The sequence below is a fragment of the Gavia stellata genome, chromosome 24, assembly GCF_030936135.1.
Source record: "Gavia stellata isolate bGavSte3 chromosome 24, bGavSte3.hap2, whole genome shotgun sequence".
In the NCBI taxonomy this organism is placed as follows: Eukaryota; Metazoa; Chordata; class Aves; order Gaviiformes; family Gaviidae; genus Gavia; species Gavia stellata.
Window position 1 is genome coordinate 12,481,544 of NC_082617.1, and position 26,393 is coordinate 12,507,936.

Here is a 26,393-nt window from a genome sequence, read left to right on the forward strand (position 1 = left end):
ATGTTTAGGAGAGACTTGAGACCTGATTCTTGGTTCTTCAGCTTTCTGGTGAGTTTTACAGTAATTTTTACAATTTGAGTATTTGAGATAATATTAATGCTTTATATGAATGTTACAAAACATCCTCTCCAACAGGTCTGCAGTCTGTCCAGAAGTCTCTTTGCCTTTGCAGCCCTTGCCAAGAATCAGACTTCTAAAGGTTAGTGTTTTCATCAGCGCTTCTGTATGTTTTTACAAACAATATTCAGCACAGAGAAACAATGCATAAAAAAATGTCCAGTGGCAGAAACAAAGGTAAAGAAACTTTTTCTGATACCCTGTTTTGTGCCTGACATTATATTTGCATAGCTAAGTATTTGCTTGGCTAACTATGAAATTACTGTCTAAAATCAGCTCAGCTGCTAGTCTTTGTGGCACTGTAACTGCAAACAAACCAGATTATTTTGTGCTTGCAAATCGCATCAGCAAATGCAGAAGCTGGTAGGAGCTGGGAAGTGGGTATAAAATTAGAAAATTTGCTTGCACATATCTGCTTTGAACAAGCTACCCTGAGGGTGATCCCTGGGCGTACCACAGTGAGCTTTTTCTTTGGACCGAGCTCGGCATGGTTCTGGGTGTCCCACAGAAGTGTGCCCAGCTCCAGCCCTAGGCCAGTGATTCAGTTTGTGAGCAGACTCACAGATGTCCCTCATTTTAGGTCCAAGACAGTCTGGACTTTTCTGTCACACTGTGCCCACCGAACATCCCGAGGGCTGGGTAGGGAAATGAGCTCCTGCCTCCAGCTCCTCCAGGGTGCACCAGGCAGTATTTGTAAATGCTTGGAGATGCTGCAAGAGTCTGACCCTGTAGTTTATGTGGCACAGGAGTGGGTTGGAGAGGCTTTCTGTTTTCCACATTGTGTGTGTCTTTCTCCAGGTTTTGCTCCTGTCACGATTGAGACCTCAAGACACGTGTACGAATATGTGGCCACTGCTTTGGACTGGTGGCATGCAGACAGATACTGCGAACAACGCTTTGCGCAGCTGCTTTTTGAACCCCAAGACAGTGAGCAAGCTTCCTTCAGCAAACTGCTGCAGTCCCACCACATCAGAGGTTCTGTCTGGCTAAATGAAAGGGATGGTGTCCTGCACAAACCAAAATGGAGACGTGAGTATAAGTGGGCTTGGCCCATTTGGAGACACAGTCACTGCTGGATCTTTTTCATTCTGAAAAGTTAATCTGACTGGAAAAGTTGCCACTCATTTTTTTATTGTCACTGTGGTAACACTTAGGACCTCCAGCTGCAAGCTGGAACTGGCAGCATGAACAACAGTGATCCCAGCACATCAGCTGCCCAGTCACTGTCAAGGTTTTTTAAGGCATTGCAGCAGAAGGGAGTTGCAAAGGGGCTCCTCTGCTCTGCCTCCCTGCACCGTCCCCCTGTACAGCAGGTCTGGCTTTGCTCAGCCTCACCAAGTAGACCTGCGGGTCCTGCAGAGCAATGATGTTAGACACAGGACCAGAACAGACGTTCCCCAGCAGCAAGGCACCGCATGGCAGATGCTTCAAAGGTGTTATTTGACTATGCCCTTGGTTGCTATAGCATGGGATGCTTGGGAACATGCTGTTCCTTCCAGATTCATTGTTTGCAATCCTATTAGCTAGAAAACTAAGTTTCTGGAAATTACACTTGCTGAAATGATGCAATCTCAGCTTGCTTGCCTTCCTGATCCCCTCCAGGCACCGGGGAAGCAGAAGCCTTGCTGCCTGCTTACAGCATGTCCTTGCCTGCAGGGTCCATGAGGTCTAAGCTTGAGCAGGGGGCAAATGAAAATGATGGTTTCATCCCAGTGGAAGATGTGCAGGCTTTGGCCCATGCTTCTTCCTTTATGCTGGCTGAAATTTCTCCTTCTAGGGGACCACGTTGTACCAGTCCTGGTATTCGGAGACAAAACAGACACAAAATACGTGAAGGTGCTCACTGACTTCCCAGCACTACCTGCTGTCACAGCCTGCGCCCACCTCCAGTGGGACACCAGGACCCAGGAGATTGCTACCATCTTCTCCTACGCTGTGCCAGCTTTTATTAACGAGTTCCAGCTCCGTGGCTTTGTCGATGAGGAAGGCTTTGTTCGATTTGCTCTCATAGTCCACGGGCACCATTCCCCATACCTGCCCGTGTTCCGTGCTGATGGACAGTGGCATCACTTCTGTGTGACCTGGCAACAGGAAAATGGGACCTGGGCCATCTATGCCGACGGTAAAAGGAGGGCGTCTGCCAGCGGTTTGTGTGCTGTGGGGCCGTCTACCCCCCAGGCCATCTACGGCCTGGGGACTTTCATAATTGGGCAGGATCAAGATTCCCTTGGGGGCACCTTCAGGGACAAAGAGTCCTTCAGTGGGAACATCACCGACTTGCACATCTGGCAGAAGGTCCTCGGTGCAGAGCAGATTGAGAAAGTTCGGTCATGCTGGGTGGTAGAGCAAGACCTTGTATTTGGGTGGAGCTCAAACGCTCTGGAGGTTGAAAGCACCGTTCAGGAAGTGACCGCGCAGTTTCTCTGCCCAGGTAAGTCTCATTCCCCTCGCTGCTTCAGCTCCCTTCTGCAGCGGGGGGCCAGCATGCAGGGGTGGTCCAAGAAGCCAGTCCCATCCTTAGAGGGAATTTGGTGCAGTTTGTGGCATTATGCTCCTCCTTCGGGGGGGGGGAAAGCAGAAGCACATGCAGAGCTGGGCTGGGGAGTTTACAAATCGTGCTTAAAGGCACAGTCGTCACGAAACCCTTGGCCACTGAAGACCCCTGCGATGACCCTAGCAAAGATAGCTCTTCCGATGTCCTGGGCTAATTACAGGCTGTCTCTTCTACTGCGAGAAATGGCTTACTTGTCAGTGGTGCTGTTTCCTGGGGTTTGCACACCCGGTGCGTCGACGCTCTGCTGGGAGGAGGGATCTGTCTCTCCGCCAGCCTGGCAGGACATCACTGATCAATCACGAACTCAGGACCTGGCACTGCCGCCTCCTCCGAGTTCCTCTGGAGAGGATTTACCAGGCGGGTCGGGAGCATTTTCTGAGCCCAGTCCCTGCTCTGCTCTGGCTCTGGGGCTGCTTAAGGAGCAGTCCGCAGCTTTTGTCTTCAACGGGGTTTGTAGATTGCTTGCAGGGAACGTGATACCTGCTGGGGATGGCGTGTCTCTGGGGAACGTGGGCCTTCTGTTTGTGTGTGTTTCCACAGGGCCTGTTGAGGAATGCCGAGTTTTTGAAGTTGGCAGCAGTGGATTCAGTTACGCATCTTGTTTGCAGTCTTTGCCTTTTATCTGTCGCTACAGAAAGGGTACAGAATCTGTTATTTATTTATTCATTACTTCCACGGCATTCACTCCTGGAGGTCCTAGCTAGGATGATGGCCAGTGATGGGGAGGCCTCCTGCCTGCTCTGAAGAGATTGCATGCAAAACCTGCTGTAGCCGTGACTTTGCTTCAGTTGCATGCACTCTGACAGGTTATTTTGCTATTCTCCAGCTAAGCAGTGCTTGTACACGTCACACAGCTTCTGGATGCAGTGCTGCAGAGTGTCTCCCAATCCAGGCATCTCCAGACTCGTTGGCCAGGGGGACATGGGAGGAGGCAGAAAAGAAGCGTTAGACTGTCTTTCCAGATGGGATCTTGTACTAGAAATAAAATACAGCCGTGAAGTCTCCTTGTCCTGACTGTCCTACAAACTTACCCATCACCTGAAGGCCATTCCCCAGGCTTTGAACATGGCATGTGTTAACTATGCTGCTAGACACCACAGCAATTGTTATGCTTTTTTTTTATTCTCAGATGCATACTGGCAACTGAAAAAAGCTCAGCTGGAATCCAGCCATTCTCTTGCTGGCCGTGTGAACACTCTTGCAGAGAGGACTGTGGTGAGTCCTGCAGCTCCAGCAGTGGCAGCGGACACTGGGAGCAGGCAGGAGCTGTTGGGGTGGTCTTAGTGGCACCTACTAGTGTTTGAGGTCACTTTGCCAGCAGTTATGCCTGTGGCCTTTTCGGAGCTGCTGTTGGAGAGTGTGACCAACACAGCTGTAACTCGTGCTGTGATCAAATAAGCAAAGCGTTGCGTCAGGTTGACTCATCTCGCTGAGGTTGAGAGGCTGGACAAGCGAGTTCAAAATGTCAAGGCAGATCTCCTTCCCCTAAGATATGCCTGCTTGGCCAGGCAGGTGTCCTCCACCAGCGAGGGCGTGCAGGGCATTGCCAAGGCATAGCTGATGATCAGGCAGAATCAGGGCTCTGTACTGAACTAAAACATCTTTTCCATGGCAGATTCCTGAGAACGTCTTCACAAGTGATGTCCAAGACATGAACCTCTCTGTTGCTCTTGGTGCTCTTGATGTCTTGGCAACTGTTCTGAGGAAAGGAGAGACACCCGTGCTGGAGTCATCTGACCTCCTTGTGGTGCTTCAATTCCTAAAGCAAGTTTCTGATGTGGAAGTCCAGGATGGAGAGGAGCTGGAGATGTTGGAGCAGTTGGGCCAGTATTACGTGGAAGTGACTGAGTTAATCTTGGAAGAGCAGAATATTGAAGCGTGGTCATCAGTCAGCCAGGTAACGGTGTCACCAGCAGTATGGCCACTGTGTGCCACATCTGTTCGTCTTGTTGTGTGTGCAGCTCCTTGGCCTGCTGTGTGACCACAGGCTGAGGACCTGTCCTTGCATGGTCACATGCAGCCTTTCTGGCCGTATTCTCGAGCTTGTGAAAATGCTGCAAGCGTGGGCATGGAGCCTCTTTGCCAGCTCAGATAAGGGCCAGCTGCCTTCCTGTTGCCTCATTTGTTGGAGGTGCAAACAAGTTCTTCTGCAAACAAGCGCAGGCAAGCGGTGCCTTCCTTGCAAACCCCTCCAGTGGTTGTCCCAGCTCTCTTCAAGCCTCTCCACTTCGTCAGCCTGGATTCACAGGATTACACACAGTTTGCAGATTCCCAGTGCTTTGTAGATTCCTTGCTCCCACATCCTGCTGTCTCTGGCAGGGCAGTGCCCTTCACTTTATAGTTTTTTGTATTTCTCAGGGGTGGGCTGCCAAGGAGTTATCTGTCATCAGCCCCCCACGCTGCTCAAAACACCATTGGGCTTTGTGTGAGGGATTTCCATCATCCCACCTCCATTAGGATTTTCTCCATTAGCTTCTTCCCTTCTCACGTGGGTCTTTTGTGTCTGGCGTATGGTCTGACTCTCCACCTGTCTCTGGGAAATGCGTGGCAGTGTCTGGCCTGGCCAGCGCTCCAGGAACCAAGCCAGGGACCTCCAGAGACAAAAGGATGCTGAATAGTTCAGAGTTTACCTCATCGCTTAGAGATGCTTAGGTCTCAGTGGCCACAATTACTCACAGCTTCTCGATAGCGGCATGAAACCAGCTCTGGCCCGGTGTAGCTGGCGCAGCAGATCTATCTGCTGAAGGAGAAAGGGTCTGAGTGTGTGTACTACCGGGGTGGCACTTGTGCTGCCCAACACAGGCAGGACCTTGAGTAATGAGGCCAGTCACCTGCTACCCTTCCAGCAGTGGAGTCTATTTCCGCTGCCCAAATCAGGAGTCAGGTCTAAAAAGCTACTTTCTTTCCAGAAGCTTATTTAGTTATTTATTTTCATGCTGGTTTAATACAGACCAGCAAGTTTCCCTCATTGCCAGTCTCGTCTCCTTGCTGAAGGAACCGGCAGCATCCTGTAGTGAAGAAAGCAAAGCAAAGCAAAGCAAAAGCCTTGACTCCCAACTTCTCTTTTTCTGCCAAGGACCAAGCATTTAAGAAAACTCTCATGAGCTGTGGGAAGTGTGAGCTGGCAGTGCAGGTGCTGATTTCCATTGCTCTCTCCATGTTTACAGGTTATCAGAGGGCCCATGGCTGTTGTTGAGCTCTGTGACAGAATGGTGTCACACTTAGCCCCACTGCTGACCGCAGGGAGGACAAAGATCACGATCCAGCATGGGAATGTTGGTGAGTGGCACTGGCAGAGCTGGGGGAGGGCATCTCACCAGGACCCAGCTTAGTCATCCCATCTGTTTCCAAGTCCAATCCCGGCACTCTCCTCCGCTGGCTCATCTCTCGCTAACCCTACGGCCTTCTCCCCATTTCCTCCGTGCAGAAGTCTCGCAGTGTGGGGGCACCTCTCACGCTGTGGATTGTAAGAGGATCGTAAGAAACCTTTGGGCGCAGGAAAGAAACTGAGCCCAGACGCACATGGTTTGCACTGAAAGGGATCTGTCTGCTGCTGCTGTGGGTCTTGGCTGGGGTTATAATGTCCTTCTGGTACTTTGCTGTAAGAGTGGCTCTGGAGGAAGGCTGAACGCTGGTTCAGTACCTGATTTTACCCCTCCGCAGGGATGGAGGTCAGGAAGCTGGAGCTGAGCAGGCAGGAGCTGAGCAGTGAGGTGTACCTGGTCCAGAGCCCTGAGAAAGACAGGCCCGACCTCATTGAAGTTCCCGCCGAAGAAATGCAAAGACTGAAGGCCAGAGGTAGGTTATGATGCCTGTGCTTCCCTGGGTCTCCCCTGGGCTCTTCTGCAGCATCTTCCTTAGTGGCAGGAGCTCTTTACCCTGCACGCATGCAGTCCGGAGAAGTGTGGGGAGGAGATGCCCTCGGTGAAAGGGAGGTGGGCCGTGGGGGAGAGATTATCCACAGCCTCTCTACGGGCACAGCTCGGAGCTGTGGGTGCCCTGGGCCCCCTATCACGCCCCCAGATTAGGGCAGCGGTGCTGAAGCCTGGGCTGCTCAGAGCTGCCCTGTGTGCTTGCACCCATCCCGCCACCCTCTGTCCCTCCAGGCGTCCGCAGCGTCACCGTGACACACATGTGGTTTGGCTACGGCTCCCTGCAGCGCTGCCTCTCCGGCGCCGGCAGCAGCGCGCTGCTGCGGGACGGCGCCGCCTCTGACGGCGGACAGACGTGAGTGAAGCGGCCCCAGCGCGCGGCCGCTCCCGCGGCCCCCTGAACACCAGGGGGGGATGGCGGCCCGCGCAGCCCCGCGCACGCACCGCGCCTCCCCCGGGCCGTCCGCGCGGTGCCGCGCAGCTGCCGCGGCCTGGGGCGGTCCGGTGCCCCGCCCGCGGGGAGACCTGCGGCCTCGGGGGGAGCGCCCGCGCCTTCTGCTCGCCAGGGAAGGCGGGGTGCGTCCCGCCCTGCGCCCCGGCCCCTTGCCGCGGGCGCCGAGGCGCTCCCGAGGGGGCTCCGCATCTCTCCAGCTGTCGGGTAGAAGGTGGGATCCCGTTTTCGTGTAGAACGTGGGATCCCGTTTTCGTGTGGAAGGTGGGATCCCGTTTGTGTGTAGAACGTGGGATCCCATTTTCGTGTAGAACGTGGGATCCCGTTTTTGTGTAGAACGTGGGATCCCGTTTTCGTGTGGAAGGTGGGATCCCGTTTGCGTGTAGAACGTGGGATCCCGTTTTCGTGTGGAAGGTGGGATCCCGTTTGTGTGTAGAACGTGGGATCCCATTTTCATGTAGAACGTGGGATCCCGTTTGTGTGTAGAAGGTGGGATCCCGTTTTCGTGTAGAAGGTGGGGTCCCGTTTTTGTGTAGAAGGTGGGATCCCGTTTTCGTGTAGAACATGGGATCCCGTTTGTGTGTAGAAGGTGGGATCCCGTTTTCGTGTAGAACGTGGGGTCCCGTTTTTGTGTAGAAGGTGGGATCCCGTTTGTGTGTAGAAGGTGGGATCCCGTTTTCGTGTAGAAGGTGGGATCCCGTTTTCGTGTAGAACTTGGGATCCCGTTTTTGTGTAGAAGGTGGGATCCCGTTTTCGTGTAGAACATGGGATCCTGTTTTCGTGTAGAACGTGGGATCCCATTTTCGTGTAGAACGTGGGATTCCGTTTTCTTGTGGAAGGTGGGATCCCGTTTGTGTGTAGAACGTGGGATCCCATTTTCGTGTAGAATGTGGGATCCCGTTTTTGTGTAGAAGGTGGGATCCCGTTTTCGTGTAGAAGGTGGGGTCCCGTTTTTGTGTAGAAGGTGGGATCCCGTTTTCTGAGCACGGCTTGTGGTCCCCGTGCCTGTGAGCAGCATGCCTTCCTGACAGGTACCTGAGCACCGCGGTGGGCACGGCTGTGATCTCGTCCACTCTGCTCAGCGACTACCGGGAGATCAGCACGTCTGTGCGCTACCGCCTGCAGCACAGCGTCCAGGTACCCTGAGGAGGGTCGTGCTTCCCAGCCGCCTCACCTGCCAGCAGCATCACACAGCCTGACCGCTTGAGCCTTGGCTCAGGGCCCCAGAGCTCTTGGACTTAGGGGTGTCCCGTGCCCAGCTCTCTCACCCTGACTCCTCTTTCCCTGGGGAGGTGTTTGTCCTGTCCAACAGACCTTGTTGCAGCCTAGTGAGTGAACTGCATCGGGCTGCATACAGTACATGCATGGCCGTGCAATCTCTTCTTCTCCCTCTCTGCCTGCAGGACCTGCCCGATAAGCTGGTGGGGCCCATCTGCGCCTTCTGGAACTTCAGCCTCAGGTGCCTTGTTTCAGTTCGGGTCCCCAGATTTATGAGCTTTTATTTCCACTGGAAAACCAAACATAACAATAAAAGTGTAATTGTAAGAGTAGGGATCTGTAATTCTTTGCCTGCTGTGCACGCTGGCATCCTCTATCTGCTGGAGTAGAGTGCTCTCCTGGGAAGATTTCCTTTGGAAAAGTCACTCACAAGCAAGTGACCTTTAATGGGATATATGCAACTAAAATGGAAAGCCCTAGTTAATTATGATTGTTGCCTGCAACAAAGAAGGGTTGGTCCAAGATATATAGCCCAACAGACATGCAGGACTCCCAGCCTCATAAATACTGCTTGGCATTGAGATGTGTTTTTGCTGAATGTTGTCGCAGTGAGAGCACTGAGACTGTGATATATTATAGATTGGTAATTAAGTCATTCAAGTGCAAAAAAACTCCTCAGGGTCCCTGTTTTGTAACAGGCGTGGATCAGTTTGGGGAAGGTGGGAAGAGGGTGGTTTTGGAAGCAGCTGGTTGCTGCACAAACAGTTCCACTAACGCTGCTCTGAATTTGATCTTCCCTTGGTACCGGGGCAGGCTCAGAGGGGCAGTGCTGCCAGTGAGGACAGACCTGACCCGGTGCAGCCTTGGTCCCTGCACAGGGAATTCAGATCCGGAGCTTTGCTGGCTGCCCGGGCAGCGGAGAGCAGCTGGCTGGCTGGGGACAGGCTGGCTTGTCCTGAAAATCAAGAGTCTGGTGGAACTGCACCGGGTACATGGCAGGCCAGGCTGATGGAGAGGATTAGACAGGTCTGGTCTAGTGATGCTCTCAGTGAATGTGCTGTAAAAGGAGCTCTTCCCAGAGCCGTGCAATTACTGAGTTCTGTTTAAAGCAGCGATGGCTGAACTGTGCTTTTTAATACACACATTGACACTAGACCTGTTTTCTTGTGTGTGCCTGACGGATAAGGCACATCTGCTGAGACACGGGATGAGCCAAAGGGAAGTCCATGTGGAGACCTATCTCTGATATCCCTGTCCTCATTTCAACTCTGCTTCTGCTGGGAGAATGAAATTCCCTTAACGCCTTGGCTTTCTGTTGAAGTGAATGGTAATTTTCATGTGTTTTCTCTGTTTTTTTGCTGCATGTTAGCCCAGATGCTGGCGGGATGTGGTCCACAGTCGGCTGCTCTGTGGTGACATCTCTCCCGGGCTCCACTGCCTGTTTTTGCAACCACACCACGAATTTTGCTGTGCTGCTGCAGGTGTACGAGATGCAGGTAAGCGAGAAGCCTTTCTCTGCCGGTCTGTGGGGTGGATGCCAGACCTGTGAGCAGTCTGTGGTTAACTTGTGGGGTTTTTGTGTCTTCTGCTGTTTCATGGCTGGAGCAGAGGACCACTGAGGAGGAGCTCACACTGCAGACTTTGACTTTTATTGGATGTGGAGTTTCCTTCTGTGCCTTGATAGTTACCTTCATTTTATTCTTGGCAGTTGGGTAAGAAAAGTCCAGACACTTGTAGCCTTCTCTGTATTTTTTGTTTGCTATTTTGCTTCAGAACAAGTATACAAAGAAGGTATCCCTTGTCCGTGTGGGGTGATGCAGGTGCGCGGGGAGAGGCTGGGGAGCTGCACTGGTGGTCTGTAGCAGAGGGGAGGGAGGGGAGCGGTTGGCGGTGGTTGGGGAGGGGGTGCAGTGCTGGTTGTTTCTGTGGAGATGCTTATATGAGCTGTGCACACACCCGAGTGCCCGTGGAAAGATTTTTGTCAATGACAATGTTTACCCTAAAAGCTGCTCTGCTAGAGTTAATTTTTATAAAATAAATGGTGCAAAGACTATTTCTTCAATTGTAAACCCTTCTGTGTCACTTGGCAAGCACAGAGATCTGCCTTGTGAGCACGGCAGTGGCTCCCTCCACCTCCTCCTCGCTGCCTGTTCCTTGGAGCCAAGGAACGGGCAGGTCTGAGCAGCCGTACCGAGCGCGTCCCCAGCACTAAGTGCACACCAGGGCAGTCCCTTGCCTCTTTGGACTGTCGTCTTTGCAGTGAGTAGCTGGTCACCCAGGCAGGTCTGCACAGCCCAGCAAGGACTAGTGAGGACATGTGCACCCTTTCATTTCGATGCAGCTGGGGGTTTTCTCTCTCCTTCCTCAGTGTCCCCAAGAGTGAACGAACAACCGTGCACAAGAACCTGATCTTTGCATTAGCTGCAGCAGAAGCTCTGCTCATGTTCAGTGAATTGGCCAAGAGCAACCAGGTAAGCTCACAAGAAAGTGTCCTGTTTGGCCAGCAGCACCAGGCCTGCTCAAGCATTATTGTCAGAGCAAACAGAACAGAAGCGTAATCCCTTTCATTAATGTTTTATTAATTACCCATAACTTGCATCTAGGAAAGAGTGGTGTCTCTGTGTTTGGAGATAGGCATGTGTACATTGTGGAATCTGTCGGGAAAATTCATCTCTTTTTTTCTGACAGTTTGTTTCTGACAAAAAACCATTCAGGAAATTTAAGTAGTTGTAAAACAGCAACATACAATTCTGTTCCTTTCTGTGTCGTCTTCCACATCCCGGGGCTGGATCAAGCAACTTTGAGGTGAGAGACCTGCAAGGAAAGTCCAAGAACTGCAGGAAAAGATGCTGTCAGTTCCCTCTTCTGTGGTTTGAGATGGTCACACAGATGAAATGAGTGTGAGCTGTAGTAGTTGGACTATTCATGTGTTGCAATTTTAAGAACTCTTCCCGGTGCTTGTGGATGTTGAATTACATTTCTGCACATCTGCAGCATAACTTGCAGGTTGCTGTCTTCCTCCTGACCACACGCACTCAGAAGCTCCCAGAGGAATCCCTCCTGAAACGGCGTGTGGTTTCTCTTCTGTCCAGGTGGTGTGTTTCACGGTCACTGCCTTCCTTCATCTCTTCTTCATGGCAGCCTTTTCGTGGATGCTGGTAGAGGGGCTTCTCCTGTGGAGCAAAGTGGTAGCGGTCAACATGAGTGAAGACAGGAGAATGAAGTTCTACTATGCGACAGGCTGGGGTATCTACAGACTCCTCTGCGTTGGGCGCTCCGGAAAATGTGTCAAGTTTTTGCCTAGCAATGGTTTCAGTAGGAGAGATTCCAGAATGTTTGGTTTGATTCAGTACGCCAGGGTGCCACTGCTCTGCAGAGACTTTCTTACCTTTATGTGTCAAATTGCTGGTCCTAGAATATAAGTTAAAAAGCCTTTCTGTTATTTTTCTAAAACCAAGAGTTCAATACAGAAAAGAAAGTTTATGGTAAGTTCTTGTTCTTGGAGAGCATTACTACTGTGTGATAGTAATCAAAATATAAATACGGTCTGGACTAAGCACCCTTTATTCTGAGTGAGCCCTCTAGGGACCTAGAACTCATTTGAATAAGCTGAGTTTCATACCAAAGAGGAGCCTCTTCAGGTCAGTGCTCCTTGCAAAACACACACCTAGTTGGACATTGGACAAGTGGTTCAAATATTTTGTATTGTTTTATGTCTTTGATTGTCCATTTTGTTAAAAAAGCAATCTGAGGAGTAAATTGCTTCGATCAGGACTCAGGACTTGGAATGCTTTATACCTAGGAGAATGATGCTGACAGCGTATAAATCTGGTCTTGTGGAGCCGGGACAGATTTCAGCTGCAGTAAATTGATGTTGCTCCTGGGGTTTCCGAGGCTAAGCTGGCTCGTGCTGGAGCGTGGCTGGTCATGGGGGTTGCGAAGCAATTGTCCAGAGCACAGCTGACCTGCCTGGGTCATCTCTGCTTTTCCTGGGGCTTAATTTGTGCTTTTTTCCTGCAGGCCTTCCAGTCGTTATCGTGGGTGTGACCCTTGCAACTTCCTTTAACAAGTATGTGGCAGACAACCACTGCTGGCTGAACGTTCAGACCAGCGTCATCTGGGCCTTTGTTGGGCCTGTTCTCTTCATCCTGGCAGTAAGTGCCAAAACCGGCCGGGAAGGTGTGATTCCTTCGTGTCTGGTTTTAGGGAAGCGTTGCAGAGTCAGGGCTGTCAGCACTTTTCTAGCTAAAGTGCGTGCTCATAGTGCCTGCTGCTTTTATAGGAGGATTTTAGTTACATTTTATATATACTTTCATAGCACAAATAAATCTCTTTAACCAAAGCAGCTTTTTGTTAGAAAAAAGTGCTTTAAGAAAATTTTGCTGAGCAGTTCTTGTATTGGCTGTTAAATTAGGAATGTAGATAGATGTGTAGGTTGACTGTGACATTGCGTTACCTAAAGGTCTGATTTTAATGTGGGAACATCTACATCCTTGAAGTAGTATCGGCATCATTATACAACAACATAGCAACAGAAAAAGGTGCAATGTTTAAGGGGTCCAGAGTGGACACTTAACAGGGAAGACGTTCTGTAGGAGAAGTTTTGAGATAAGTTTTATAGATTTCATACGTGCATATTTTATTCACTGATTTCTCAGGAGTGATACATTTCTCCCCCAGTTCCGACACTTAGTTGTTGAGTTCCCAGCAGAAAAGACTCGCTCCACTGGAGCTGAGATTACGGAAGGTTACTGGGTCCAATGGCTCTTCTCTGACAGGTGAACACCTTCGTGCTGTGCCGGGTGGTGATGGTGACTGTGTCCAGTGCTCGCAGGAGATCAAAGATGCTGACGCCCAACAGCAGCCTGGAGAAGCAGATTGGAATACAGATATGGTGAGCAGGGAAGGGGCTGGTTTTCCCAGCCGTGGCTGCTCTGGGTATGAAATGGTGGAATTACTGTTAAGCTGAGAGTCTCTGCCTTGGCGAAGTGAAAAACCGTGAGTTGGGGGAGTCAGGGCAGAAAGGATTTTCTCCTCCACGGTAATTGTGCATCACCCAAAGGTAGTCTGTCTGCTCTAATGTCTATGCCACTGAGAAGCCCCGCCAGCACTTTCAGCCTGGGGACTGGACTCCCACATCTGCACTCGCACTCCTAATTCTCAGCGCTTTGGGACGGGAGACCCTTGGCAGCGCCTGCTGAAATCAAAGCTATCCTGGGCCCATGGGCATCACCAGGAGCAGCTATTTGGGTCTGGGAATGGCCAGTGCGAGCGCATCCCCATTGTCTGCCGTGGTGATAGCATGCGTGGGAATGCGGGTCACGCTGCCGAACCTGCTGCCGAGCTGTCTGCCCCTTCGCCAACATCAGCCCGCCGTGCTGCTCCGCAGCTTGCTGGCAGGCATGCAGACGTCCTCTAAAACATCACCGTAGGGAACTGAGGTAGCAGCTTGGGGTGTTTCAAGGAACCCAGGGACGCAACTGGGTGCCCAGTTCACATGGAATTTTATAGAGCTCTGAGCCGCAGAAGCGGCTTCTCTCCTCTTCGCAGAACATTGCAGTTTGAAGGGGTGGTAACTGAATTTGTTTCACACCTGTCCCGTCCGTAGCACTTGTGTGTGCCCCTCAGCAGGATGCCAGCTGTAGAGTGCGGGGTTTTGGCTATCTGCCATTATAAAAAACATTTTCTATATGACTTTGGGACTTGGTGGATTGAAAGTAACACTGGTGGGGATTACATACATGGGGAAGGAGAGGCAGTGTGGACTTCTGTAATCAGTCAATATAGAGAGACCTCTAAAAAACTGCTGCTTGAGTCATTATTTTATCATCCTCTGTGAATCTTTATTGTTGTTAGCTGGCGCCAGATACCCCTGCTAGACACGCATTGTTCCCCTGTATCATAAATAAATTTTCCCAAATTTACAGAAGCACGAAGATAGGGCATTGCTGGAGGGCAGGGTGACATCCATATGCTAATAAAACAGATACAGAAGCCCTCCTTGTAGCAGCAATTGGGGGGAAAATAGCTGTTTTCTCATGGCTAATGACGTCAAAGAGCTCCCTTCTTGCTAACTCCCAGTGATAAATAAAGAGCAGGGCTGGCACGCTGGGGGCTGGGGGGTGAAATGTTTGGTTTTTCCCCTCTTAACTGATTTTGTTTGCAAAGGAATTTGTTCCACAGCTACCATCTTGGGTGCCGCTTGGTAGACACATTGTCTGAAAGGCACTTGCTGGGGGAGGAGAGCTGTCTCCAGCAAGGAGGCAAGGAAAGTTTCTTCTAAACTGCAAGATACAGGCCAGGGTGCTCCTAAACCCCCGGAGCTCTTTCCAGGGCAGATCCACTCACATGCTCTCTAACCTAGTGCCGATGCCCCAGGCAGATCCTGGCGAAACCCTGGGCAGGATTTGCAGAGCCAAGAAGGACGTTTGGCAGGCTGGGGCGCTTGCCAGGACACCTTGGGGTCAGGGACGTGGGGCACGACAGGGACCCCGTGGAGAGCTGGGAGGTGGGTGCCAGTGCACAGTGTTTCGGCTTTGAAATGCGCCCAGGTAACTCCGAGCTCTTCTTCCTGACAGGGCCACAGCCAAGCCCATCCTGGTGCTGCTGCCAGTGCTGGGGCTGACCTGGGTGTGTGGGGTCCTCGTCCACCTCAGCATCATTTGGGCCTATGTCTTCATCGTGCTGAACTCCCTCCAGGTGAGTCCTGTACCAGGCGGACCCTCACGTCACAGCCAAGCAGGTACCTGCGGCTTCTCGTGCTTCAGCGTACTCTACCTGTCCCAGCAGTCAGGGGCGTTTGTCAGCTCTGAAGCCCAGCCCAGCTTTCCCAAGCCGCTGTGCTCTTTTGTCTGAGGAAGCTAAGTTCATGCTCCCAAGATACGAAACACAGCCCCGGAGACCTTGTTCATCTAATGGCCCCTCAGCAGCAATCTCTGGAGTGTCTTACTGGTGCCACAGCATTCCAGTTCAAATCTTGTTTCTTATGTTAGATTTTCTGACATTAGCATGGTTTCAAAATGATACTTCCAAACTGACGTGCTTTTAGGGAACTTTATTAGAGTTTTGATTTGGTCATTTAATGGTTAATTAAATCTGTAGCTGTCCAGTTTAATGGGGCAGACATCCCAGCTGCTATTTGAGCCTCATTCCTACAGGGTAGGGATGGGCCGTGGGTGCCAGCATCACTGTCGGAATAGGGCTGTTCCCAGGGACCGTCTCAAAGGTCACTTCCAGCCGTAGTGTGCTTGACTGCTGCTTAGGTGGTGTGTGTTCTAGGGTGAGTGTTTTTCATCTGGTTCATGTTCATGCATACTTAGAGGTTGTGTCCTAAGAACTGTACAGGCAGAACCACCTTCCCTTTGCCTGGAAGTCAGCTCTATTGCAGGAAGATGAGAGAAGAAGAATTAGGAATCAAGGACTGAAAATCTTTACCACTAAAATCTGTATTGTCTGCAGCCATGCAGCCACTCCCCAGGGATGCTCCCAGTGCCACCTGAGAGGTGCACTGGAATCTGATGGGATGCAGGAGTGTTAGGTGGAACAGATTGTGATGTGGGCTGGTGATCGGAGCCTCGCACGGGGAGGCTGGAAGTGTGCGTGCTGTTTCTAACTCTGACTTGCAAGACCTTGGGTGAGTCATGTCATCTCCTTCAGCCTCTTCATTCCTCTTCAGGTAGCATTTGGCTACATTTTTAAGGCTGTTTGCTTGTCTTGGTGTCTTCCAGGGCCATAGCTGTGACTCCTGGATGCTACCATGCTTCACAGTCACGTTGTTAATATGTTAGCGTTAACGGGGATCTCTACAGGACGGAAAGTAACCCTGGTGTGTAGAGCAATACTTAGTATTTGCTTCTAAGTTCACTGGTTTCATCCAAAGAGTTTAAAACTTTAACCAGCCTATATGTGGTTAAGGGAGCAAAGCAAATTGCATTAGTGACAGCAGCCAGGAGCGCTCAGGTCTGCACTGAGGTAGGACACTTCCCAGGACCTGAGGATATCTGAAGCTGGGGGACGCGTGGCCACCAGATCGTGTGCTGGCCACCTGCGATTCAGAGCGTCAGCCCCCTGCTCGGCGACAGCTTCCCAAAGCTCGAGAGGAGGCGGCTGTAGATGGAGCTAGAGAAGCGCTGAACACCCCAGCGAGGGGGTCCCGAGGCGGCGGAGGCGCTCTGCGGGCGGGGAGCCAGCCGGGGGTCCGGCACGGACCCGGTCCAGCCCCGGGGGAAAGACTGTGCCGGCACAGGTAGCGCTGGGGGCTCCACACGGGCAGTCCTGTCCCTTCCCACTGGATACTGGCAGATACGTTCTTCAGAGTCCCTTGCGCAGTGCTCGAGGGCAAATCCTACTCCAGGGGATCCAACTCAAGAGAGCAACTGGGTACGGCCCTCCAAACCACTGGGATCCAAAGAGTTCTCTGCCTGTCTCCCTTTCTCCTTTGGATGCAACAGAAAACGGTCCCCGCTGTAGCTTTCACGTACGGAGCAGCAGAGTTCACAGTGCTTCCCTCTGGCATACTTGGCCGGTTTCAGTGTAGCATTGGCCCACTCTCCAAGGGTGAAACACAGGCGTTATCACCATGCGCACAAGACGGGTGGTTGCTCCAGGGATGTTCTGCCTGTGGCTGGCGCTGGTCCAGCGGCCGGGTGCTGCTCGCGCACATCCGTCGGCTCTCAGCTGGGATGTCCCAAGGCCAGACAAGGGCCGCCTCTCCACATCTCCACTATTAAGGATATCAGAAGGGTGGCAGGAGGCCTGTCCTAACTGTAAGTAAATACAGCATCAGTTCTCCTTGCCTCCTCATGCCATGCTTAGGTTATTGAGTGGAAGAGAACTCCGGGCTCGGTGCTTTGAAGAGATGAGGTGAGCAGAGCTGAGAACAGCATCAGCATCTTTTCATTCACAGAAAAAAACATTTCTCAGCTTGGGTGCACTGCATCAACATCAGCAGAGAGGCAGATCGGAGCACAGCGTCCCAGCACCACCCTGGCAGTCTTCCTCTGCCTTGCTTCAGTGTTCACGCTGTAAAAATGTGAGCACGTATATCACACCAGAGGGGTCCTGCTGAGGATCTCAGCCTTGGATAGCCTTCAGGAGAGCTGCTTTCCAGTAGCCCTCAGAGCTGCTCCTCCCTCTGCAACCCGCAACCCGGCACTGGCAAGGGAAATCCCACGACCAGTTCCCTGGTTCAGTGACTGCTAATACCTCTTGACCGTGGCCTGACAATATCAGTGCCCAGCCTACATCCTCCATGCCTCACTCAGACGTTGATTCATCGCTGATGCCAGCAAAGGGACTGTGGGATGCTGGCTGTTGTAATGTGAATGCTGAGCATATGGGTTTTTTCCCTGAAATGAATAAATGTGTCCTCTGAATGATACACCTCCTGAGACGCTCTCTCACAAGCCTTGACATCTACCTTGGGTGAGATAGGAGCTGAGGTGTTTGCTGGATCAGGATTTGTTTTCTTCCCTTGTTTTCTAAGTTATTGCTGCTTTCATTTTTCTTCTTTCTCCTAAAGCTCAGTAGGAGCCGTGGCTGTTGTGGGGACAGACAGCCAGGGTTTGCCGGTGGATAGGCTGTGCTTGTTTGCCTTCTGTCCCTTGATTACCAGGTTCAGGTCCATTTGCAGATTAACCCAGAAGAGAAATCATGATGCTGGTGGGAAGCCTTGAGTCGAGAGAAAGCAGGGATAAAACCATCCCATTTCAGCCCCTTTGCTGACTGTCTTATGGATCGCCTTGGAACTTCCCTTAAGGCCAGCATACTTCTTCATGCGCGAGTCTTGTGCAGGAAAATTTTGCTGCTGTGGTTGTTTGTTTGTTTGACTGCTTTCTGTTTATCTGCGGAAACCAAAGCCTGTCTTCAAGGTTACTCTGTGCGTCGACACCAAACATGACAACTCCTTCTCCAGCCAGGCAGCACAGGAATTCAGCCGAGTGACTGAAAAGCAACACGGAGCAGTGCTGTGCCGGAGGTGGCGGCGGTGGCTGGCCCACAGGTTGGCGAGCAGGCAGCAGCGCCTTCCCTCCAGCCCGCGATTTCGGAGGTAGCAGCACCAACCAACACCCTGCCAAGCACCCAGTGCTGGGCGGAGGTGCCTGCTGTTAAGAAACAGCGTAGGTAAAACCTGCTGGCTTCATTGGAACTTGTGGAGCTGGAAGGATGGTCCTGAGGCTGGCTCGGGGCAGGGACTTACAGAGCCACTCACACATCTCCGGTGAGAGGGGAGCAGGAGACGGCGTTGCTCCCAGCTGGGGTGTGCGGAGCACAGCAGGACATGGTTGCTGGACAGACGGACGCTAGGCAGGAGCATCCATCCCACTCTGTGGGTTCCAGCACGTGCTGTGCTCTCGCCTGTGGCCACCCAGCGCCTGCCGCACTGTGAGCAGGGAGCAGCAGGGGCCAGGGTGCTGCGGTCCCCGCTGGAAGAAGATGGCGTGCGGACAGGAGCACGGGCAGGAGCGGGCTCCTCCAGAGCCGCGGCTCCGCTTCCGCCCGCCGCTGCAGCTGGGCCTCCTCTCCTTCCTTGCTCTCCTCCCAGCCGACCTCGCTGCTCCCCCCTCTCCCCGCGCTCATCCAGAATGATTATTTCAAGGAAGACCTGCCTTGGCAGCCTGACCAGAAATCTGGACTGGGGGAGTGACCAGCATTGCTGGCTGAAGGACAGGTCATGGCACGGCGCCAGGGTACCGCTACCATTACGCCTGCCAAGAGCTCACAGATGAAGAGCAAGGCTCATTGAAGACAAGATGGATTACTTTTCTTGCTGCGGCTGATTTATCTAGCTGCGATAACAAACACCCCACAAATACAACATAAATCTGGTGGACCAGATAGGGCTGCCTTAAGGCCAAAATCGTTGGTCTGGAGCTGTAATTAGCCCCAGCCTGCGGCCTCCAGGCAATGCTCGCTCCAGCCCTGTCCCGGCCACTTTCCCAGAGCACATCCCGCACCAGCCCCAGGCATGTAGCTATGGCCGAGCGTTTGGTCGTGGCTGAGCGTGTCATTGCTCGCTGGTCCTCGGTGTGTGCACGCAACAGTGCCGGTTTGGCAGGTAGGGAGTGGGTGGCCAAGACTGTGCTGCCAGAGCCCCGGCGTGCCGCTGGCAAGGAGAAAGCTCTGTCCAGGCTGGGGCTGAGCAAAGCCTCTGGATCCAGACCCCACTGAATTGGGGTCAGAGGGTCCTGCTAACACTGTGGTCTGTCACTGTGTGGGACAGATGAACTGTCCCCGGCATCATGCTGCACTTGCTCTGCGGGAGGCTGGCAAAAGCCCCCGGTTGGTGCTCAGTGGGAAGGGAGGTCTGCTTCCCGGATTTCAGTTCCCCTCGCAATTAACTTGTGGTGGTTTCTGCTTCTGAGATCTGAAGGAGGTGTTTCCTGGGGGATTTTGCATGCATGAGGGAATGGGAGTGCGGGAGAGCTTCTGGCTCAGGGAACCGAGGTGCCCAGTGAGAGATGCCTGCTCCCCCCAAACGAAATGGGGGGAGAGGAGAAGGAAGAGGGACTGGGGGGGGGGGACCATCTCTCCTTTGGACTCTCTGTGAAGAGCCTGGTCTCAAGTGGTATTTTAAGGAAGGTCCTTCCTGCCCAGTTGTCCCTGGCTGTGCCGTGCCCACCGTCTGTGCCTCTTCCCCTTAGCCCGGTCCTCACCCGTTCTAGTGCTCATCAAACCCATTTCCTCCCATGCGAAGTAGCACAAACCAGCTGTACATCTCTAACCCTTCCTGTGCTCTCTCCTTTTCAGGGCCTGTACATATTCCTGGTCTATGCAATCTATAACAGCGAGGTAAGAGATGGCCCTGGCCGGCACTCAGTCACTCGTCACAGCAACTGTTTATTAGCAGTCAAAGGGGTAGCTGGAGTTGCAGTAGGTGCAGCAGGCAGCATAGCCCTGACTGTGCTTCTGGGACAGCGGTTGCTTTTTCTCCATGACTTGCTGGAGGATCTCTTGCTCTGCTAGAGCTGCTGTGGCCCTCTCTAATGTCCTTGCTCTGCTCCAGGTGAGGAATGCCATCCAGAGGATGAAGGACAAGAAGAGAGCACTCTCGTTCACAGTAAGTTGGAAGGAAGCCCCGCTGCCCCCTTCGTTCATCATCCACCCACCAGAGCAGGGCCCTAGGTGTACGTTCGGTCTGCTTTGAGGAGATGATGTTGGAAAGAAGTCTTATTTTTTTATTTTTTTGTCTCCCTTCTTTGCAGTCCTGTTGGACAACAACAGGACCTTGCAGACACAAAGATAATCTACCCTGATTAGGCAGCAGCCTGCTGTACCGGGGTGGGATGGGAGTCAAAAGTCCCAGGGGCCACAGTGCAGATGAAATCAACCTTTAAATTTGGACCTGGATCTGGCAAAGGCTCCGGTTGCACTTTTCACTGTCCTGTATCTCTTCCCTGTCATTATAGAACTGCTCTCATCCCATCAACTACTTATCAAGTCCAAGAAACACAGCCTCCTGGGAGACAGGGAAACTGAGTCCTTCTGCACCTGAGAATGCCTTGTCAAGCCCCATGCAGAAGGACCCCCCAGTGAAGAACATCACCAACAAAGGTAAAGAGGGTTGTCGTTGCTGTTGGCCCAGGCTGTGTGATGAGACCACAGCAAAATATTATTCCCCATGCTTGAATTTTAGCGCACGTTCACTTGGCACTGTGTTGAACTCATTTGCACACTGTGCCTATGTGAGCACTTGGGGTCGGGTGCTGCAAATGCAGCATGGGCTGAAGGGTTCCCAGGGAAGGCAGGGACCTGGTGCATGTGGATCTCAGGGGGATCAGGTTCCTGCCTGCAGGCTGGCTGGGCCTGGGCAGGGCGTCTCATCACCATGTTACGCAGCATTGCTTTCTCTTGAGGCAAGAAACCATGTTTATGTCTTAAAATGAATTTTCTGGAGAAGGGGAGGTAAAGGTGGCAGTAGGAAATAGGGTTTTTAGCTTCGGGGAAAAAAGGTGTTGCATGGTCCAACCAGTTCGTGGGTGCAATTATGTGGGTAACCTGTCTGGTCCCTTACTTCAGTGGGAGATACTTAGGGGACACAAAGCACCGAGTTCTTGGTAAAGCATGACTATTTCTCCTCTCTAGTCTCCAAACTCATTGTGCTGCTTTACCCCCTAGGAAATTTTGGAGCCAAAATTCCCATGGGGATTTCGTCAATTATGTCACCCGAGAGACCGGTATGTAATGTCTTCTGTTATTTTCCCACCTTCACCCATACGCAGAGTGTAGTAGTTACGTAGGAATGGTGTCTGATGGTTCCAGCGAGGGGCTGGGACTCGGGACACCTGGTAGTGTTACCAGATCTGGCACAAATTCAGTGTTTTATGCTGAGCAAGTCCTAGAAGCTGCCTGACTTATCCACCCTGTGCGCAGGCTGAGGGTAGCGCCGATCCCCTCCATCCCAGGGCGTTAGAGAAGTTGCTGAGTGTTGGTGAGGACCAGGCAGCGTGCTAGCACAGCATGTGTGCCCTCCTCCGGAGGATCAGTCCCGACATATGGCCTGTCCGTCAAAACCAAGGAGCCTTTGATACACATGCTGAAGACTCTGGTTCATTAAAATACATGCTTGTTATTAGCAGCATGTTGATTTAAGTCATTTAAATCATTTGAGGTGCGTGTTTTCCTGCCCATAGTGGCCACTTTGGTAGTCAAGCCAGATGCAACTGAGTGTTGGCTGTCTTCTGCAGGAGCGTGAGGTGGAGAACAGGGCGGGCTGGCGGGCAGGGGCTCCTGGGCACTGACCTGCCTTCGCTCAGGAGGCGACCGCCTGCGCTGGGGCTGGCCTGGGCAGGGGCAGGTCACAGAGGGCAACAGGGGAGAGCGCACGTCCTGGGGGCAGGAGAGGAGGAGGCCCCGGATCGGCCAGCTTCCGAGGCCAGGGCTCATGCCTGAGCCGATGGGGAACCAGCCCCGCTGCCGCGCTGGGAGGGCGGTTGTAGCAGGGGCACACATGAACAGAAAGCGCCGGTGAACTTGAGCCAGTAAAGAAAGCATCAAGTGGAGGTTGGTACGGATCAAGGCAGGAGACGTCCCCCAGGGACAGCAAATGGAGATCGGGCAGCAGGGGCTCGCTGTCCCTGCGGTGGGTGAGCTGCGCCCGTGCAGGGAGAGCTGGCTGGGTGGTGCTGCCTGCCGAGTGTGATGTAGAGCTCAGCGAGGTATGGCCTAAAGCAGGGAACAATTTAAATTTGACTACTCTGATACCACTTCCGTCTCCCACTATTGAAATGATCATCAGTCCTTGTGCACTTGACGTACAAGTGCTGTAATTTCCTCAGAATAAAATCCAACACTACTTTCATTTGAGTCTCTCACTGAAGGATCTCTCTCTCCCTCTCTAATATTTATCCTTTGAAAACCTGTGTCACATAGGCAGCTCTTATTTATCCAATAGATAATACTTCTATAGCTGGCATATCGTTTTGAAGCCACTCAATAAAATCCATATTTTCATCTCTCATGATTTATATTGTGGTTAATGCCATTCCTCCCTCGTGCTGAACACCAGCCGGGATTCGTTCGCAGGTGATGCTTTTCTCAGCCAGCCAGGTGCTGGCTCTGTAAACCAGGACCAGGGCTAAGCTCCTGGCACCAGATCGGAGTCGTGGGTCAAAGGGATTAGCCCAGGGCCTGAGCTTCCTAAGGCAGGGAGCATTAGGAGGCAGCAGATCTCCTAAATGCCAAGGCCGTGGCGTTTCCTAGCAGGCAAAGACAGAAAGCGCTTTCCTCCGTGTGAGGGTCACCGAGGATTTCGCTGTATCTTTCCTGCTTAAACATTGCATTTTTAGTGTACTTGTTTCCTTTCTAATGTGGATGCAGTCACCTTCAAAGGCGAGGCTGCTGCCCCTGCCTGCCTGGGGAGAGGGGGCACGGCCCCCTGCCCATGCAGATGGGTGCTGTGGCAGTGCAGCTCTGGGTGCTCCGTGGGTGTGAGCCCCGCGGTGCCGAGCGGACCGGGGCTGCGGGGAGTTTCCATCCGAGCCCCATCTTCCCCGTGGAGGTGGCCGGCGCAACCGTGCCCGGGCTGGTGCTACTCCACGCTGGATAGGTGCTGCTTTCCGTGCTCGTCAGTTATATAAGTCAGTGCTGTTTTTCCTGCTCCCTGGCTAAATGAGTCACGGCACTCGCTGGAGGAGCGGTGAATTAAGAATGTCACTGGCAGCTGCACAATAGTTTGGATGAAGAGAAGATGCTACTTAAAAACGTTTGAAAACACTTAAAATGACAAAACACTGAGCGAGTGAAGATACAAACACAGACGAGATGTTCTTTGTGTTTCAGCTTTTTTAAATGTTGTTTGGTGATATTTATGGCTGTTGGGCTGGGAGCAGGAATTTCACACCTCACAAAGCATTAACCATCACTTAAACACAGGGTTCAGGCTTGTGCGTGCTCTTTCCACCACAGCACGGGGGAGAAAGTTCTCTCTCCCCTTCTCCCAGATTTTCCTGCCGTCTGCAGCACGGTGCCCAGCCCGCTGGGTCACCTCGGGGCTGGAGGGGTGCCCGGAGAGGGCGAGTGGAGCGGGCGGCAGCTCACCCCACAGGCACTGCCGAGAGGTGTGGCTGTGTCCAGGGGCACTCCGCACGGTGCCCATCCCTTGGGAACCGGGGTGAAGGCTCCAGTTCCCAGCGGGTGCGGTGGCTCCGTGGGAGGGAGATGTGGTGCAGCAGCTGGGTGCTGGGGGAGCCCTGCCTGGCCCTGGGGAGCGTGCTGGGGGGTTGCCAGCAGCGAAGCAATCAGACCTGTACCTTCTGCTAACAAATATTCTCCCCTCTTTCAGGCTGTAGAGCTGACAGCGTTCAAATCCTCAGGTAACATTTGCCTATATCGTTTTCTTTAATTTTTGTTACTGCTGATACTGGTTTCTGTGGTTGCATGGTGGAGTGCTGCCCAGAGGGCAGGTGATTTTTGCTCAGGCTTTAGGAAGCATTTTATTTCCAAACTGCCCTGCTGGGTGCCGTCCTGGCCAGGCTGCTGGGAGATCTGCGTCCCCCCGAACAGATGTGGTAGGGTGGGCTATGAAGCCCCGGCAGCTCTGCTGGTGCTGCCTGTGCTCCCTCTCCCCGGCAGCACCGGTGGCTCAGCCGAGGGTGCCCATCTCACAGCACCTGCCGGGTTTCTCCCCGTGTCTCTGCACCTTTCTTGCTGCCTCTCCGTGTCTGCAGCTTGCTGCCCACCACCCCTCCGGACCCCTCCATGGCAGCGAAGCTGCAGGTCGCAGGCCTTGGCAGGCAGCAGAGGGGCAGTGGGTACCCGCAGGTCCCTGATGCTGAGCGCTCTGCCTGTGCACCCCAGCACGGCCGGTCCTTGAGGCACAGCAGGGACCAGCACACCTCGCTGCTTGGCAAGACCCGGGCTGCTTTCAGGGGTGGCAACAGCTCTTTGCTGCCACGGGGTATTATAAACCAGCAGCTGCTGCGGGAAGTGCTGGCGGGTGCTGGAAGTGACTTGCTCCCAAAGAAGGGCAGCCAGGGAAGGTGGGGTGTTCAGACTGGGCTGGATTTATGAGCTTAAAAGCAGCCATTTAGCTTCTTCTGTTTCAGGTTGTAGAAAGGCCAATGTCACCATGGAGGTGGGAAGAATTAAAACCAGAAATCCCTCCTAAGCCCCAGACCTCTGCTCAACTGCAGTGCTGGGGAGAGGCCGTCCAGCCACAGCTCCCTGCTCCCACCCCGACTTCCCTGCCCGGATTTGGGCAAGTCACCAGCTCCTCCGGTATGGGTGTAGCATATTTAGCTTTATTTTTTTACCAACCACTGCTGAGTACTCCCAGCGCGCTCAGTGCAGTCTTTGGATGGGGTCACTCAAGCAGACAGTGCAGTGAAAAAGCACCGGGGATGGATTGATATTTTTTCTGCATTGTTACGTTTTCTTTTGTCAAAGGAAGCAGTGCATTAGCAGGTTTCTGATTTTGCTCCACATTAAGTGTCTAAGCAGGGCATGCTTAGACTATTTTCGAGACGATGCCACCCAGAAGCATTGCAGCTTTCCTCCCCACAGTGGACACATGAGCAAGGCAGAAACGGTGGCATCCGGGAGTAAATGTGCTGCGGCATTTCAGGCGTAGGAGTGGGGTCTCAGAGACAGCAAGACCTACACCCAGCACGTGCATTTGTGCTCTGTCCCCCCACACTCTCACCCTCACCTGCTCCTGCATATTTTAACCTAGCCACATGTGTCATTAAACTCCAGCTGTGCAAAGAGGCAGGTTGTTTAGTTTGGTTTTGTTTTCTCAGGTAAGCCCTCAGTGTATTTTGAAAAGCCTGGGTCTGCCCAGAGGACGGTGGGGACGCCGGGCTGGGCTCGGTGCCGGCCCCCTCACGCGCTGGCTGAGGCACGAGGGCCGTGGAAGCAGGCAGTGGGTGCAGGGCAGCGCTGCGCACGGCCACCCCCTCCGCTAGCACCGAGAGCGGCTCCTCGCGCGCCCCGGGGCAAGGGAGCCCTTGGTTGGGCAGTCCTTCAGCCTGGGGTGAACGAGAAGATCTCCTTGAACCAGAAGAGCACTCCTCTGCACACTTGTGTACGTGCAAGCTGGCGTGCGGCACAGCGCTGGTGCCGGCTACTCCAAGGCGCTGGGCTCAGAGACAAGTGCTTCAAGCCATTAGAAAAAAAAATAAAAGGCAGTAATGCCCAGCTGTAGTAATGCCTGGAAGACCCCAGGGCAGCTCAGCGTTGCACAGGCTCCCCTCTTCACAGCTTGTTCAACAGAGCAAAATGCTGCGTGGCTCTTGGGGATAACAGCTGCCAGGGGAAGCAAACCATAAACCTGTGTGCTTGATGATGAACGAGAGACAAATCATTTCAACAGACACTGCTTCCCCTCTTCTATGTGTTTTCTCACAAAATGGTTTATTGAAAAGAGGCATGTTTTCCCCCAGGTATCTTTATTTGGAAATTTCCAGCCAGCTCTAATGAAAATGATGGTGGTCCCAGCAGCAGGCTTGCAGGAGGTCCTGCAGAGACCCAGGAGGAGCCTGCCTGCCCGCAGGCCAGCGGGGAGAGCTGGTGGGCAGGAGGAGCGCTGGACACCGGGCACTGGGGGCTTAAATGACTGCCTCGCAATCTCCCAGGAAAGCTGTGCTGGATCTGGGGTGGGATCCACCTCTTCTCTGCTCCAGCGCCTCAACTGTGCTCCTGTGGGAGCTGTGAGCATCGTGCTGGCTCCGAGCGCGAGAGGCAG

At 52.9% G+C, this 26,393-nt stretch overlaps 1 protein-coding gene across 1 annotated transcript; it reads left to right on the top strand.

Moving 5' to 3' along the window:
- ADGRD2 (adhesion G protein-coupled receptor D2) lies at positions 1-25,255 on the top strand. The gene is made up of 25 exons (XM_059829065.1): positions 1-48; positions 136-199; positions 916-1,146; positions 1,895-2,548; positions 3,212-3,310; positions 3,801-3,886; positions 4,287-4,568; positions 5,839-5,950; positions 6,335-6,469; positions 6,778-6,898; positions 8,026-8,131; positions 8,398-8,453; positions 9,582-9,708; positions 9,821-9,924; positions 10,581-10,683; positions 11,305-11,458; positions 12,233-12,366; positions 12,991-13,106; positions 14,791-14,911; positions 19,961-20,002; positions 20,217-20,270; positions 20,620-20,764; positions 21,329-21,387; positions 23,994-24,024; positions 25,140-25,255. The coding sequence occupies exons 1-25, from the start codon at positions 1-3 to the stop codon at positions 25,253-25,255; spliced, it is 3,300 nt and encodes a 1,099-aa protein (XP_059685048.1).
- Positions 25,256-26,393: the final 1,138 nt, after the last annotated feature.

Excerpts from the sequence above, each read along its gene's own strand:
- ADGRD2 (XM_059829065.1), top strand. The coding sequence starts at position 1 with ATGTTTAGGAGAGACTTGAGACCTGATTCTTGGTTCTTCAGCTTTCTG. Across the intron at positions 12,367-12,990 it reads CTGTTCTCTTCATCCTGGCA|GTGAACACCTTCGTGCTGTG; the intron begins GTAAGTGCCAAA and ends CTTCTCTGACAG. Across the intron at positions 20,765-21,328 it reads GAAGAACATCACCAACAAAG|GAAATTTTGGAGCCAAAATT; the intron begins GTAAAGAGGGTT and ends TTTACCCCCTAG.